Raw genomic sequence first — 14,403 nt, 5'->3', positions numbered from 1 at the left:
CCCACCTCAGCCTCCCAAAGTGCTGGGATTACAGGTGTGAGCCACCGCACCCGGCCCAATCTGTGACTTTGGTTAAGTCACCTAACCTCTTTGAACTTCACTTTCGTCATCTGTAAAATAAGGGTGATTCCATAGACCTCTCAGGCTGGGGTGTGGATTGAATGGGACAAGGTATGCCTAGTATGCCGTGGGCTTCTGATCAAGTTAGCTGTTAGAAGGTAGAGGCTGGACTCTCCCAGCTGCCCATGGCCCAGTGACACCCATCTCCAGTAATGGGAGATGGTTACCCTCAACCGTGAACCTGGTGACTTTAATATATATATTTTTTCCTTTTCCAGAATGAGTACATGAAAGAAGACTTTCTGATTAAAATTGAAACCTGGCACAAACCAGATCTTGGCACGCAGGAGAATGTGAGTAATATTTCCCAAGAGCCCCAGGGGTGAGGTCCTGAGTCTCTGTTTGTAGCTTATCCAGCGCTACCACGGGGTCGTCTCTGTGGTCCTCTGCTGCCTGGCCAGAAAACTAGTGGCCTCTGCCTAGACCTGTCTTACCAGGATGGACTGATGTGTCTGTGATTTGTAGACTGTGATCTCCAGAACTTTATGGGGCCTTCTGGTACTGCGTGAATTGGTGCAATTCCTGGCACAGAGGAGCTGTATTTTTTAAAGACCAAAATTACAGTTTTTTCTAGAGCACAATTTTTTTGCAGTAACTCGCCAAATTTAAAATACACCTACCTATCCTTTACCCCAGGTGGTTTTTTTTTTTTTTTTTTTTTTTTTTTGAGACGAAGTTTCACTTTTGTTGCCCAGGCTGGAGTGCAATGGCATGATCTCGATTCTCCTGCCTCAGACTCCGGAGTAGCTGGGATCATAGGCGCACACCACCACGCCCACCTTATTTGTATTTTTAGCAGAAACAGGTTTCTCCGTGTTGGTCAGGCTGTTCTTGAACTCCCAACCTCAGGTGATCCGCCCGCCTCGGCCTCCCAGAGTGCTGGGATTACAGGCATGAGCCACTGTACCCAGCCTACCTCAGCTTTTTTATGCCCAAGAATGTATTAGACAGTTATTTTCACATGTATGAAATAACATGTATACAGGGAGACTCATTGCAGTCATCTTTGTGTGGCCAAAGATTATAAACAACATAAGACCATCCTGGGCAACATAACAAGACTCTGTCTCTACTAAAAATGAAAAAAAAAATAGTTGGCCATGGTGGTATGTGCCTGTGGTCCCAGCTACTCTGGAGGCTTAGGCTCAAGGATCACTTGAGCCTGGGAGGCCAAGGCTGCAGTGAGCTGTGATTGCACCACTGCACTCCATCCTGGGCGAGGCTGGTCTTGATCTCCTGACCTTTGTTTTTTGTGACACCCTGTCTCAAAAACAGAAAGCAACATAAGAGTCCATTAGTAGGTCAACATTAAATGAATCGTGGAGCTGCCAAATACTGGTATACTTGTGGCCATTAAAAAGAACCAGTAGGGAGCAGTCTTCAAGCCTACTGTTTGGTTAAAAATGGAAGTTATGCTGTAATCCCAGCACTTTGGGAGGTCGAGGTGGGTGGATCACGAGGTCAAGAGATCAAGACCATCCTGGCCAACACGGTGACACCCCGTCTCTACTAAAAATACAAAAAAATTAGCCGGGCGTGGTGGCATGCACCTGGGGTCCCAGCTACTTGAGAGGCTGAGGTGGAAGAATCACTTGAACCCAAGAGACAGAGGTTGCAGTGAGCTGAGATTGCACACTGCACTCCAGCCTGGTGACAAGAGCAAGACTCCGTCCCAAAAAAAAAAAAAAGGAAGTTATGAAACTGTGTATATGTGCTGCTCTTCATATTAGAAGAAAACTCCATACACATGGATGTTTGTACGTATACAGGATCTCTTAGAGGTGGCGGCTACTAGAGTGGGGGCCAGGGGACAGGCAGGAGGAAGAGTTATTCTAGTTGCTCTATATCGTATCCTTTGGTACATTACGAATCTGGTCATAATTTTGTATTCGCACGTGTATAGCCTGATCACAGTAAGTCGTGTTGCTAAACAGGCAGCATCTCTAGAAGTGCTCACAGTCTTGACAGCGGGGAGCATATGGAAATGGTGTGGGCACCGTCATCTCCTGGAAGCGTTCTGACCTGCAGAAGCGATGCTTGCTCTGAAAAATCAGCACATTTGTTCTCAGCCGTGTCTACTTAAAATCCAGCGCGGGCTGGGCATGGTGGCTCCCAACACTTTGGGATGCTAAGGCGGTAGATCACTTGAGGTCAGGTGATTGAGACCAGTCTGGCCAACATGGTGAAACCCCGTTTCTACTAAAAATGCAAAAATTAGCTGGGTGTGTTGGCGGCATCTGTAATCCCAGCTAACTTGGGAGGCTGAGGCAGAAGAATCACTTGAACCTGGGAGGAGGCGGAGGTTGCAGTGAGCTGAGATCACGCCACTGCACTCCAGCCTGGGCGTCACAGCTAGACTCCATCTCAAACAAACAAAACATCCAGCTGGGTACAGTGTTATGTGCCTACAGTCCCAGCTCCTCAGGAGGCTGAGGCAGGAAGACCACTTGGACCCAGGAGCTTATGGCTGTAGTGTTCTGTGATCACTCCTATGAATATCCACTGCCTGAGGAACATGATGAGACCTCGTCTCTTTTTTTTTTTTTTTTTTTTTTTTTGAGACGGAGTTTCGCTCTTGTTACCCAGGCCGGAGTGCAATGGCGCGATCTCGGCTCACCGCAACCTCCGCCTCCCGGGTTCAGGCAATTCTCCTGCCTCAGCCTCCTGAGTAGCTGGGATTACAGGCACGTGCCACCATGCCCAGCTAATTTTTTGTATTTTTAGTAGAGACGGGGTTTCACCGTGTTGACCAGGATGGTCTCGATCTCTTGACCTCGTGATCCACCCGCCTCGGCCTCCCAAAGTGCTGGGATTACAGGCTTGAGCCACCGCGCCCGGCGAGACCTCGTCTCTTTAAAAAAAAAAATGCATTTTCCCATTTCTTTGGATAATTGTATGTAATTCTATAATTACTTAGCAGTAGGACTCTTATATCAGTGGCCTTGGGAATGGCAGTTCCTAGGTGTCCGTTCTGGCTAGAGGGTATTTTGTAGCTGACAAGCTGCATAGTGGTTCCCGCTGCTTCCCGCAGGTGCATAAGCTGGAGCCTGAGGCATGGAAACATGTGGAAGCCATTTACATAGACATCGCAGACCGAAGCCAAGTGCTTAGCAAGGTAGGAACTATTTCAAGATGTGGATGGCCTTTGACATGCAGAAATGACTTCTAAATGTTAGAGAAACCAGGAAGCCATACCCAACTTGGCACAAAAGGAAATTCTCTCTGGTGTGTATGGCTTGTTTTACTTTTAAAAGTCAGTATTAGGAGTTTTCTTGTCTTGAGCTGAGGATACCACTGGGAAATTAGTGGCCCGAAATTTGTGTGTCCTGTTTGGCCTCTGAAAACGATTACTGGACTCTGTAGGTGCTGTAGGTAGAGTGTTTTGCCCTGCTAAAATGATGTTTAGCCTGAAAAGTCAGAACGCCAATTCCCAAATTTATTTCCCAACTCAGTGGTTAAAAAAACATGTATTACCTGCCTACTGTGTTTGGAATAGTGTTAGCATCTCGGGGTTCCAGGTGAGGGATGCAGAATATATGAAAAGACAGGTCCCCTGCCCTCAAGAAGTTGGTGGTGGCTTTTCAGAGTAACACACGTTGCAGTAGACGCCTGGAGGACAGTCCACTGCTAGACCGAAAACTTGGTCAGAAGAGGGACCAGGTCTTGCTTGCTCACTGTTTTGCACCAAGGAAGTATTTGCTTAGGGAATGAGGGGGTTAGATTCCTCCTCATTCATTACTGTTCTTACTGGGCAGAGGCCTTGTTGGGTTTAAAAGACAGGAATTTTAACTCTTTGCCCATTGATAGGGAATGTGTGTTTGCTCTTTGCATCCCAGGGGTGTGATACCTCTTTCCTGTGGTCACACTGCCCTTAAGATATTTTGGGGCTGGGCGTGGCGACTCATGCCTGTAGTCCCAGCACTTTAGGAGGACAAGGTGGCAGATCACCTGAGGTCAGGAGTTCGAAACCAGCCTGGCCAACAGAGTGAAACCCCGTTTCACTAAAAATACAAAAATTAGCTGGGCGTGTTGGTGGGAGCCTGTAATCCCAGCTACTTAGGAGGCTGAGGCAGGAGAATGGCTTGAACCCAGGAGGTGGAGGTTGCAGTGAGCCGAGATTGTGCCATTGCACTCCAGCCTGGGAGACAGAGCAAGACTCCGTCTCTAAAAAAAAAAAAAAAAAAATTCTGAGCTTTGGGAAATACTTTATGAGAGAGAGAGAGACAAATGTAGGATCTTTGTTATGAGTTTGTATTTCCTGAGCCCACATCAGTCAGTGTAGAGGGACAACTGGAAATTAAACTTCTGTTGTGGTTAATTAACATAGGGAATTCACTGCATTAGAAATCAGTCAAGTGAGACTCACCAATAGTGGATGGGTTTTCAACATTGAACATTTCCAGTAATTATTTTGTTAAAACAAGCCAGAGGGGGATTATGCTAGAAGATTTAAGGAATGACAGCCAGTTATTCTGAGTGCTGATTGTATTTTAGAGTCACTTGCAGAGATTAAAAAAAAATCTGTGCTGCCCTCACCTGCAGATATTCTCAGTCACTGGATTTTGGGTGGAGTGGCTCAGAAATCTGTATTTTTAAAAAGTCTTCCCTGGTGATGTGGAAGCTCAGCCCAGACTGAAAGTCTCTGTCTTCAACACTGTAAATGTGTGCCTGCGCAGACCGTCTGGCGATACTTTCACACTGGCAAAATTCAAAACAAACACTCAGAGAAAATCACATAGAACTCTCCTCTGAGGCTAATGTAAACAGTTCAACATCTTGTTTAGAACATTTTCCCATATTTGCTTTGCGCCATCAGCATCGGGAACTGGTATGAAATGAATGCTAATGAAAAATCTGCTCTCCCCACCTCTCACTCCCTCTCCCACTTCCCTCCAACCCCAATTCCACAATTTCTCTCAGGATTACAAGGCAGAGGAAGACCCAGCAAAATTTAAATCTATCAAAACAGGCCGAGGACCCTTGGGCCCCAACTGGAAGGTACCATTCACACCTTCACTGCCAGGGGACTGGACAGCCTGTGGGTGGGCCGCTCCCTGCGGAGGAGGGGAATGGCTGGGGTGAGCCAGGGGACAGCCTGAGGTCTGCCCTTAGTTACTTGCCTGCCTGTGGGTATGTTTCTAATGCAGCAAGAACTTGTAAATCAGAAAGACTGCCCGTATATGTGTGCATACAAACTGGTTACTGTCAAGTTCAAGTGGTGGGGCCTGCAGAACAAAGTGGAAAACTTTATACACAAGGTAAGTGACTAGGGTGAGGCCTTCCCAGTGACTGTGTTTGCCTGCGTGTGTGCATGTGTGTGTGTGTGCGTGTGCGTGTGTGTGGTGGGGGCTGTTTTGCCCAACAGAAGAAGATGGTCCAGCCCATGGGGCCTGCATTGCAGGGCCGCCAGCATCAGAGCACTTCACAGGCCGGCTTCCCAGATGCTGCCTCCCCTTGCACTCCAGTGTCTTACGGTTTAATGCTGTCCTTCCAGGGGCACCACCTGTGACAGGGAAGGAAACCAAGGCAAAAGCTGACCTACAAATAAAACTCAGTCTTTCTTTTCTTGCAGCCAAAAGGCAAGAGGTACTGTGAGCCAGATTCGCCAGTGCCCTGAATTACTCTGCTGGGCAGACCTAAGGACTTTATAGCCTTTTAATTCTCCGATGTGTTGGAGTCTCCCTCTCGGGCCGCATTTCATAGCTATGGCCAGTTTTAATCTGGCATTAGACGCCAGAGATGGGAGGAAATGTGGCTGTGGTCTGGGGCCTTGGCTTGCCTGGGAGTTGAGGGGCTGCCTGTCTTGGTAGTACTGTGGGCAGAGGCCTAGCATGAGGTAGGCGTACATTCTCTCTTGGGGGCTCCCTCCTATGTGAAGCTATACCTGTTAAGAACATGAAGGCAAAGGTCATTGACCTCTGGCTAATACAGATAAGCCAGCCCGGTGTCACCCCTCCTCCCTTCCCCAGCAAAGTGTAGGTCTTAGTGTGGAGAGCATGGGAGGAGGGCTGTGGCCGTGGCCTTCCTCTTTTGAGTTCTAGCTGGTTCCATCCTTTACAGCAAGAGAGGCGTCTGTTTACAAACTTCCACAGGCAGCTGTTCTGCTGGCTCGATAAGTGGGTGGACCTGACCATGGACGACATTCGAAGGATGGAAGAAGAGACAAAGAGACAGCTGGACGAAGTAAGTGGCTCCACAGGAGACTCGGGGGCTCTCCATCAGATAAACACGTGAGGGTGAGGGAGACCCGGGGTTGTCAGTCAGATAAACACACAAGGATGAGGGAGACTCGGGGCTCTCCATCAGATAAACACACGAGGCCGAGAGAGACTCAGGGCTCTCAGTTAGATAAACACAGGAGGATGAGGGAGCCTGTTTTGCTGGAGCAGTTCACTGAGCACTGTCCTGTAGTTCTAGGAACACGTCAGTGTCTGCTATGGGTAAGGTAGAGGGCTAGGTGGTACGTGGGCATTCTGAGGAAGAAAACAGCCCGTGCTCTTGAATTGACAGTTTAGTTGAAGTCTTGCCATATCCACAGAGACAAATAGTCTGTGCCGAATGCCAAGTGGGTAATACAGCTGCGACAGTGATTCTTCAGAGCCTGGTGGGAGGAGCGTGCAGGGCTGCGGAGCTGGAGGTGACCCTGGGGGAGGCAGGCTGGGCTGACCGTGCATATCATGCATATTGCCATAGAAGGCAGCAAGGGCACGTGCAGGCGCTGACAGCTGGCACTCCCTGCAGTTGTTTTGAGCTGTTAGAGTTTGGAGCATTTGCTTTTGTTTTCGGCCTTGGCATGGATTGCAGAAAGAGAGCTCTCTGTTCCACAGGGGCCTAAAGACCCAGCATTCCTCATGCCTCATGTGGGGACGCTGATGCTTCCCTGACAGGCCCACTCCGAGGAGATGGTCAGTCAGTAACATTCAGGCACTCACTGTGTGCTGTGCACCATTCCAAGGGCTTCTGCATACACCATCTTGCGGTCTGCACAGTTCCCTGTGAGGAGGCACTGTGGCTATCCCCACCCTCAGGTGAGGAAGTGGAGGCCCAGAGAGCTGGATGCTGCCGCGCCCTGGGCCACACTGCCTTGCAGCCGGTGTGGTCGAGGAGGAGCCCAGCACTGTCTGGCCCCAGAACCACAGCTCTGAATCACTCTCCCATACTCCTGCCTCTGAATGTAATTTTGGGCCACCTTGCCCTCTTGGAGCTAAAACTGTAATAAGGCGGAAGCCCTGTTTCATAAGAATTGCCATCATTCCTCTCTCCCTGCCCCAGGTGAGGTTGGCATGGAGTTTGGGTATCCAGTAGAGGCCTGGCTTTTCAACAGCCCACTCAGCTCTCCAGCAGGGCCTCAGTGAGAGCCAGGCTCGGACGCCAGTGCTGCCTGGCTGCAGACACTCATGCTTCACGATGCGGGCTGGGGCAGAGACTAGGTCCACAAGTTCTTCCTCTGGAGCCCCACAGGGAGCTGTTTTTACCATCCAGGATGACACTCCTCCTGGGCTGGCTCACTGCTGAGCGGTGCACTGAGTTGTTTCATGTGGAATGCAGGTGTTGTGGTTATTCATTTAGCTACATTTAGCAGTGACGTGGCAGGATTTCACTGGGGCACAGGCCCTGATGCTTTTGCTGAGAATCCTTAGGAAGGGGCAGACCTCAGCGTCCAGGGGTCTGGGGATTCTGACTGTGGAAGAGGTGCCTGAGTCTTTTGGTCACCCTAGTCCTGACAGAAAGAAGGGGAAAACGTCACCAAATGAAGAAACATGGAGACTTTCATTGGGGTTTAGCCTGGAGCTTCAGCATCCACTGCCTGACAAAGGCCAGCATAACATACATTGGGGTTGGTGGAAGTGTTTGCTGACCACCTTTCATTCTTTGGGTAGAATTCAAATTCTTGGAGCTAGAAGAACTCTCCAGAGGATCTACTGGATCTGCTTTCTTCAGATCCAAAATTTGAGAGCCCTCAGTGTTAGAGAATTCTTTTTTAATCTCTCCCCTTTTTGAAAATCTTTCTCGGCTGCGCACGGTGGTTCACGCCTGTAATCCCAGTAATTTGGGAGGCCAAGGTGGGCGAATCACGAGGTCAGATCCAAATGGATTATTTTCAGCCAAATGCAGATTTAAAGGCACATTTAAAGAGCCTTGTTTTACTCTTTAAATCAAAAGATCCCTTCATGCCGGGCGAGGTGGCTCACACCTATAATCCCTGCACTCTGGGAGGCCGTGGCAGGCAGATCACAAGGTCAGGAGTTTGAGACCAGCCTGGCCAATATGGTGAAACCCCATCTATCCTAAAAAATATAAAAAGTAGCTGGGTGTGTTGGCGGGCACCTGTAGTTCCAGCTACTCAAGAGGCTGAGGCAGGAGAATCGCTGGAAGGAGGAGGTTGCAGTGAGCCAAGATTGTGCCACTGCACTCTAGCCTGGGTGACAGAGCGAGACTCCGTCTCAAAAAAAAAATCTCTTTATTTCTGGAAAATGTTTCTGTAATTTTCATTCCTGTTTGGTTTTCTTTGTAGAATTTTTAGCTAGACGCTGAACCCTATGAATTGACTTTCTATTTTTTTTATGTTTTCTCTGCTATCTGGGAGTTGTTTTTTGCTTTTTTTTTTTTTTTTTTTTGACAGAGTCTGGATCTGTCACCCAGGCTGGAATGCAGTGGCATGATATCAACTCACTGCAACCTCTGCGTCCCAGGTTCAAGTGATTCTCTAGCCTCAGCCTCCCGAGTAACTGGGACTACAGGCGTGTGCTGCCTCGCCCAGCTGATTTTTGTCTTTTTGGTAGAGACAGGGTTTTGCTATGTTGGCCAGGCTGGTCTTGAACTTCCCACCTCAGGTGAACCATCCACCTTGGTCTCGCCAAGTGGGATTACAGGCGTGAGCCACCATGCCCAGCCTCCTTTCTGGTAGATTTTTTTCCAATTTTAACATTTCTCTCTTCTATTAATTATTTTTGAGCATTTCTTCTTTGTTCTTTCTTAATGCACTTTCTCTCCCTTTACCTCCTTTTCTGAAGCGACAGTTTTGGTTTTTGCTTGGTGAGGCCTCTCTCTGCTTCCTCAGTAATGTTTCTGCTGAGCTCCTCTGTCCAGTTTGGGTTGGATTTTGTTTCGTGTTAGGGGCCTTCCACAGATCAGTAGGTGGCTTCACTGCAGGGTACTCAGTAGTTACAGTGGGAAAACTCTGCCTCAGGACCTCGAGTCTTTTTTGTCGGCGGTGGGGGGAGGCTTCTCACTTTCACTAGAGAGGGCTCCCCGTCTCTTGCTAGGGGAGACAGGCAGGCAGCTGGCATTCTGTATGCCAAGCTGGGGAGGGTCCCCAGTAGGCTGGTCATGCCGTCAGTTGACTTTAATCCCCTCAGATTCTGCATCAGGCCCACCTTGCCCCTCGCTGCACCTGCAGTCCCGAGTTCAGGACTTCCTCAGCGCTTCAGAGAGTGAACCTCCTGCCTTTTGCTGTGGTAGGAAGCAGGGTGGTTGCTTGACTTCCAGAGCAGGAGAAGGAACACCAGGCCCTAACCATTGTCCATTTGGACTTTCAAACACGTCTCCAGTTTTCAGCCTCACCTGGCACTCCCCCTGCAGCAGGACATGCTGCCTGCAGCTCCAAGCCTTTGGAAAACCCGCAGCACAAGCCGGCTGGCTCCTCCTCATCTCCCCATTCCTCCAGGAACTTAGGTTTCAGCTGCTGCTGCTCTGCACATTAGTTACTGACTCTTCTGTCCCTTTTCCACCTTCCAGAAGTTTGTTCCTGGCTCTTACCTGCAGTGGCTTCTTCTGTTCTTGTTGTCTCCATAGTTTTATATATTTTAAAATTCCTTTGCTGTCATATAGTAGGGTTTGGGGGAGGAATAGAGGTAAATGCATGTCTTCCATGAGCCAGGATCAACTGCAATTTGCAGTAGGAATTATGATTTATTCTCTAAACCAATACATAGTTGTCTAGTGCAGGCAGATTTTGTTTGTGAGTTACGAGGGTCACTGTAAAGCCATAGTCACCACCGCTGAAACTCTAGTCCCTGTGGGTGTGGACCCACCGTTCTTGAATGAGGTTTAAAGATCTGGGAAGCACGTGATCAAGATATGAGTTCTTCGCCCTAAAAAAAAAAAAAACTTCTGGAAATACGTGCCTGTAGGAAAGCAGTTTCTTTTTGTCTCTCTCTCTTTCTCCCCAGCTTCCCTTTTTTCTCCCTTTCCCATGCCCTTGCTCTCTTAAGAGGTCCATAATCTGAAAAATGGAAGGAGGTAGGCGGTGGTTTTTTTTTTTTTTTTTTTTGAGACGGAGTCTCACTCTGTCACCCAGGCTGGAGTGCAGTGGTGCGATCTCGGCTCACTGCAACCTCCACCTCCCTGGTTCAAGCAATTCTCATGCCACAGCTTCCCGAGTAGCTGGGATTACAGGAGCGTGCCACCATGCCTGGCTAATGTTTGTATTTTTAGTAGAGACAGGGTTTTGCCATGTTGGCCAGGCTGGTCTCAAACTCCTGAACTCAGGCAATTCACCCGAGTCAGCCTCCCAAGGTGCTGGGATTACAGATGTGAGCCACCGCGCCCAGCCAGTTGTTGTTTTCCTATTTACTGGACTCTCATTTGCTGAAAAATAGCAAAGCAAAGATCCTATGTGTTAGACTGCATGAGTAAGATTCTGCAGGATTTTCTTGCCTTCTTTTGAAGTCCCTGTTGGCTCCATGATTCCTCTGGTCCCTCCACAGTCTGTTCTGGGCTTACCCCTTTGTGATGGAGCTGAGAGTCTGTGTGATGCCCTTGCTCAGCTGGCCCACCTCAGATGCCCTCTCTGAGCCTCTTTCACAGCTGGTTTCTCTGTCTGTCTGCTTGGATGTGAGTGTACCTGACCTTCTCATTACCTGCTCTTGAGCTCTGTCTTACGGCTTTTTTGTTTGGTTTGGTTTGGTTTTTTGAGAAGGAGTTTCACTCTGTTGCCTAGGCTGGAGTGCAGTAGCAGTCTCAGCTCATTTGCAACCTCCGCCTCCCTGGTTCAAGCGATTCTTCTTCCTCAGCTTCCCGAGTAGCTGGGATTACAAGCGTGTGCCACCATGCCCAGCTGATTTTTGTATTTTTAGTAGAGACAGGGTTTTGCTGTGTTGGCCAGGCAGGTTCTCGAACTTCTGACCTCAGGTGATCCACCCACCTCAGCCTCCCAAGTAGCTGGGACTGCAAGCACAGGCCACCATGCTTACCTAATTTTATTTTATTTATTTATTTTTTTTAGAGACAGGATCTTTGTATGTTGTCCAGGCTGGTCTCAAACTCCTGGCCACATATGATCCTTCTCCCCCAGCCTCCCAGACACACCCAGCCAGCTTCATTTCTGCACTGAAATTTTTATTTTGAGATGATTGAAAAATTCACTGGCAGTTATAAAAAATAATGCAGAAAGATCTATGTACCCTTTACCCAGTTTTTGCCAGTGGTAACATCTTGCAAAACTATAGCACAGTGTAATAACTAGGATATTAACATTGATACTTTTACTAATATTTTTTTTAGGTCAAAGGAGTATTTCATACTTAACGGTCAAAATGATTTTCTTTTTTTTTTTTTTTTTTTGAGGGGGTGGATTTTCACTCATGTTACCGAGGCTGGAGTGCAATGGCGCGATCTCGGCTCACCGCAACCTCCGCCTCCTGGGTTCAGGCAATTCTCCTGCCTCAGCCTCCTGAGTAGCTGGGATTACAAGCATGCGCCACTATGCCCAGCTAATTTTTTGTATTTTTTAGTAGAGACGGGGTTCACCATGTTGACCAGGATGGTCTCGATCTCTTGAGCTCGTGATCCACCCGCCTCGGCCTCCCAAAGTGCTGGGATTACAGGCGTGAGCCACCGCGCCCGGCGATGATTTTCAAAAGAAAGAAAAATAGATTTAAAATTAAAAGTCCAAATAACTAATAGATGAATAGATAAATAAAAGTCTCTTTGTTTCAGCCCCTGGTCTCATTCCCTGGAGGAAAACATTGTTAAAAACAAAAGCAAACCAGGATTGAAGTTTTTTGGGTTTTTTTTTAAATTGTACTTTAAGTTCTGGGGTACAAGTGCAGAAAGTGCAGGATTGTGACATAGGTGTACATCTGCCATGGTGGTTTGCTGCACCCATCAACCCGTCATCTACATTAGGTATTTCTCCTAATGCTATCCCTCCCCTAGCCCCCTACCCTCCGAGAAGTTGCTGTTTTCCTATTTTCACATATACATATTTTCTTCAATCATGTTATATGTGTATGTATATCCTACGTTGGCTACATCTTAGGAACATGACAAACATCAGATAAATCTTGCATGTCATATAGGCCCCACGAAATAGGAAATAAGCATTCCTGTTGTTCATTATATTGTAAGACTGAAGTAATGGGCTGGGCGCAGTGGCTCACACCTGTAATCCCAGCACTTTGGGAGGCTGAGGTAGGCGGATCACCTGAGGTCAGGAGTTCGAGACCAGCCTGGCCAAGATGGCAAAACCCCATCTCTACTAAAAATACAAAAATTATCGGGACATGCTGGCAGGTGCCTGTAATCAGAAGAATCACTTGAATCCGGGAGTTGGAAGCTTGCAGTGAGCTGAGATGGGGCCACTGCAACTCCAGCCTGAGCAACAGAGCAAGACTCCGTCTTAAAAAAAAAAAAAAAAAAAAAAAGATTGAAGTAATGAATTTTATTTCAATTTCAGTGGTAGCCTCTGTGGGTGCGGAGAGCTTGTTTCTGACAGTAAGGGAAGCTCTCACATTCCTGGTGGGAGGTGCCATCTTACTTCAAGCAGTGGGAAAACAAGACCCGGCTCTGCATTCACAAACTGAAGCAAGGTGGTGGACTCTCTAGTTTAGGCCCAAGGAGCTCTGCTCCCATGACATTAAATTCTCTGATGACTGAAAATTTATGTCAGTGGTCATTCGTGAGCACGCTGTCTTTTTAAAATTCTATTCTGAAAGACTTTCAGACTTAAAGAAAACAGGCAAGAAGAGTACCAAGTGCTCCCGTCTACTCCCTTAGAGCAAAGGCTGCATCGAGGACACACTGCCTCCCAGCATCTGGGAGTACCAAGAGCTCCCATCTACTCCCTTAGAGCAAAGGCTGGAGCCAGGACACACTGCCTTCCAGCGTCCGGCTCTCATTTCCATCCGTCTAGTGCGGCTCCTCAGTGTCCTGACCTCCACGAACATGGCATTTGTGAAGGTTACATGCTGGTGGTTTTGTGGAATGTCTTGGAACGTGGATTTGTCTGATGTTTCTGCACGATCAGACCCCACTTGTGTATTTTAGCCCGGCTGCCACCACCTCGGTGTTCTTTTTATCCTCTTCTGTCTGTCTGTCCAGTTACTGGTGAGGTCCCTGCTGTGCCCTCGAAGCACATGGTGCTCCAGGTTTGTCTTGTTTTTCCATGACCCAGCCTGTAATTGGCTACCTTCAAGGAGCCCTGCTTATGTAGAGAGGAGAATGCTGTTTGGAAATGAGGTCTGGTGCTGGGTGTGCTTATTACTACTGGGTTATTGCTGCTCCCAGGCCTTCTCATGGGATAGAGCCCCACGCTCTGACTGAGGCCTGTAATCCCAGCACTTTGGGAGGCCGAGGCAGGCGGATCACCTGAGGCCGGGAGTTCAAGACCAGCCTGACTAACATGGAGAAACCCCATCTCTACTAAAAATACAAAACTAGCCGGGTGTGGTGGCAGGTGCTTAATAATCCCAGCTACTAGGGAGGCAGAGGCAGGAGAATCGTTTAAACTGGGAAGGTGGAGGTTGCAGTGAACCAAGATCACATCATTGCATTCCAGTCTGGGCAACAAGAGTGAAACTATCTCAAAAAAAGAAAAAAAATTTAAAAAGTCGGGGCATAGTGGCTCACGCCTGTAATCCCAGCACGTTAGGAGGCTGAGGTGGGCAGATTGCTTCAGTCCAAGAGTTAGAGACCAGTCTGGGCAAGATGACGAAACCCCATCTCTACAAAAAATACAAAAATTAGCCTGGCATGGTGATTGCACCACTGCACTCCAGCATGGGTGACACAGTGAGACCCTGTCTCAAAAAAAAAAAGAAATTTAGGCTTAGACAGCAGTGCAGTGACTTACTCAAGGTCACACAATTAGTGATGGAGCCAGAATACAATCCAAGCCAGGTGCAGTGGCTCATGCCTGTAGTCCCAGCACTTTGGGAGGCCATGGCAGGAGGACTACTTAAGCCCAGGGGTTCAAGACCAGCCTAGGCAACACAATGAGACCCTGTCCCGACACACAAAATTTTATATATATACAAAATTTTATATATATATATATATATA

General features: G+C 48.1%; 1 protein-coding gene across 1 annotated transcript in view; it reads left to right on the top strand.

The window, feature by feature from the left end:
• Nucleotides 1-14,403, top strand: part of PITPNA (phosphatidylinositol transfer protein alpha) — a 45,496-nt gene that overhangs the window by 20,224 nt on the left and 10,869 nt on the right. The window contains exons 6-10 of the mRNA XM_032263495.1: nucleotides 339-413; nucleotides 3,152-3,235; nucleotides 5,041-5,118; nucleotides 5,268-5,378; nucleotides 6,181-6,303. Of these exons, the coding sequence (XP_032119386.1) occupies nucleotides 339-413; nucleotides 3,152-3,235; nucleotides 5,041-5,118; nucleotides 5,268-5,378; nucleotides 6,181-6,303 (471 nt within the window). The remainder of the gene's footprint in view (nucleotides 1-338; nucleotides 414-3,151; nucleotides 3,236-5,040; nucleotides 5,119-5,267; nucleotides 5,379-6,180; nucleotides 6,304-14,403) is intronic.

The sequence above is a fragment of the Sapajus apella genome, unplaced genomic scaffold (assembly GCF_009761245.1).
Source record: "Sapajus apella isolate SASKATOON/1434 unplaced genomic scaffold, GSC_monkey_1.0 scaffold136, whole genome shotgun sequence".
NCBI lineage: Eukaryota > Metazoa > Chordata > Mammalia > Primates > Cebidae > Sapajus > Sapajus apella.
Note: the sequence above shows the minus strand (reverse complement) of the source record. Positions and strands in the feature narration are given on the sequence as shown.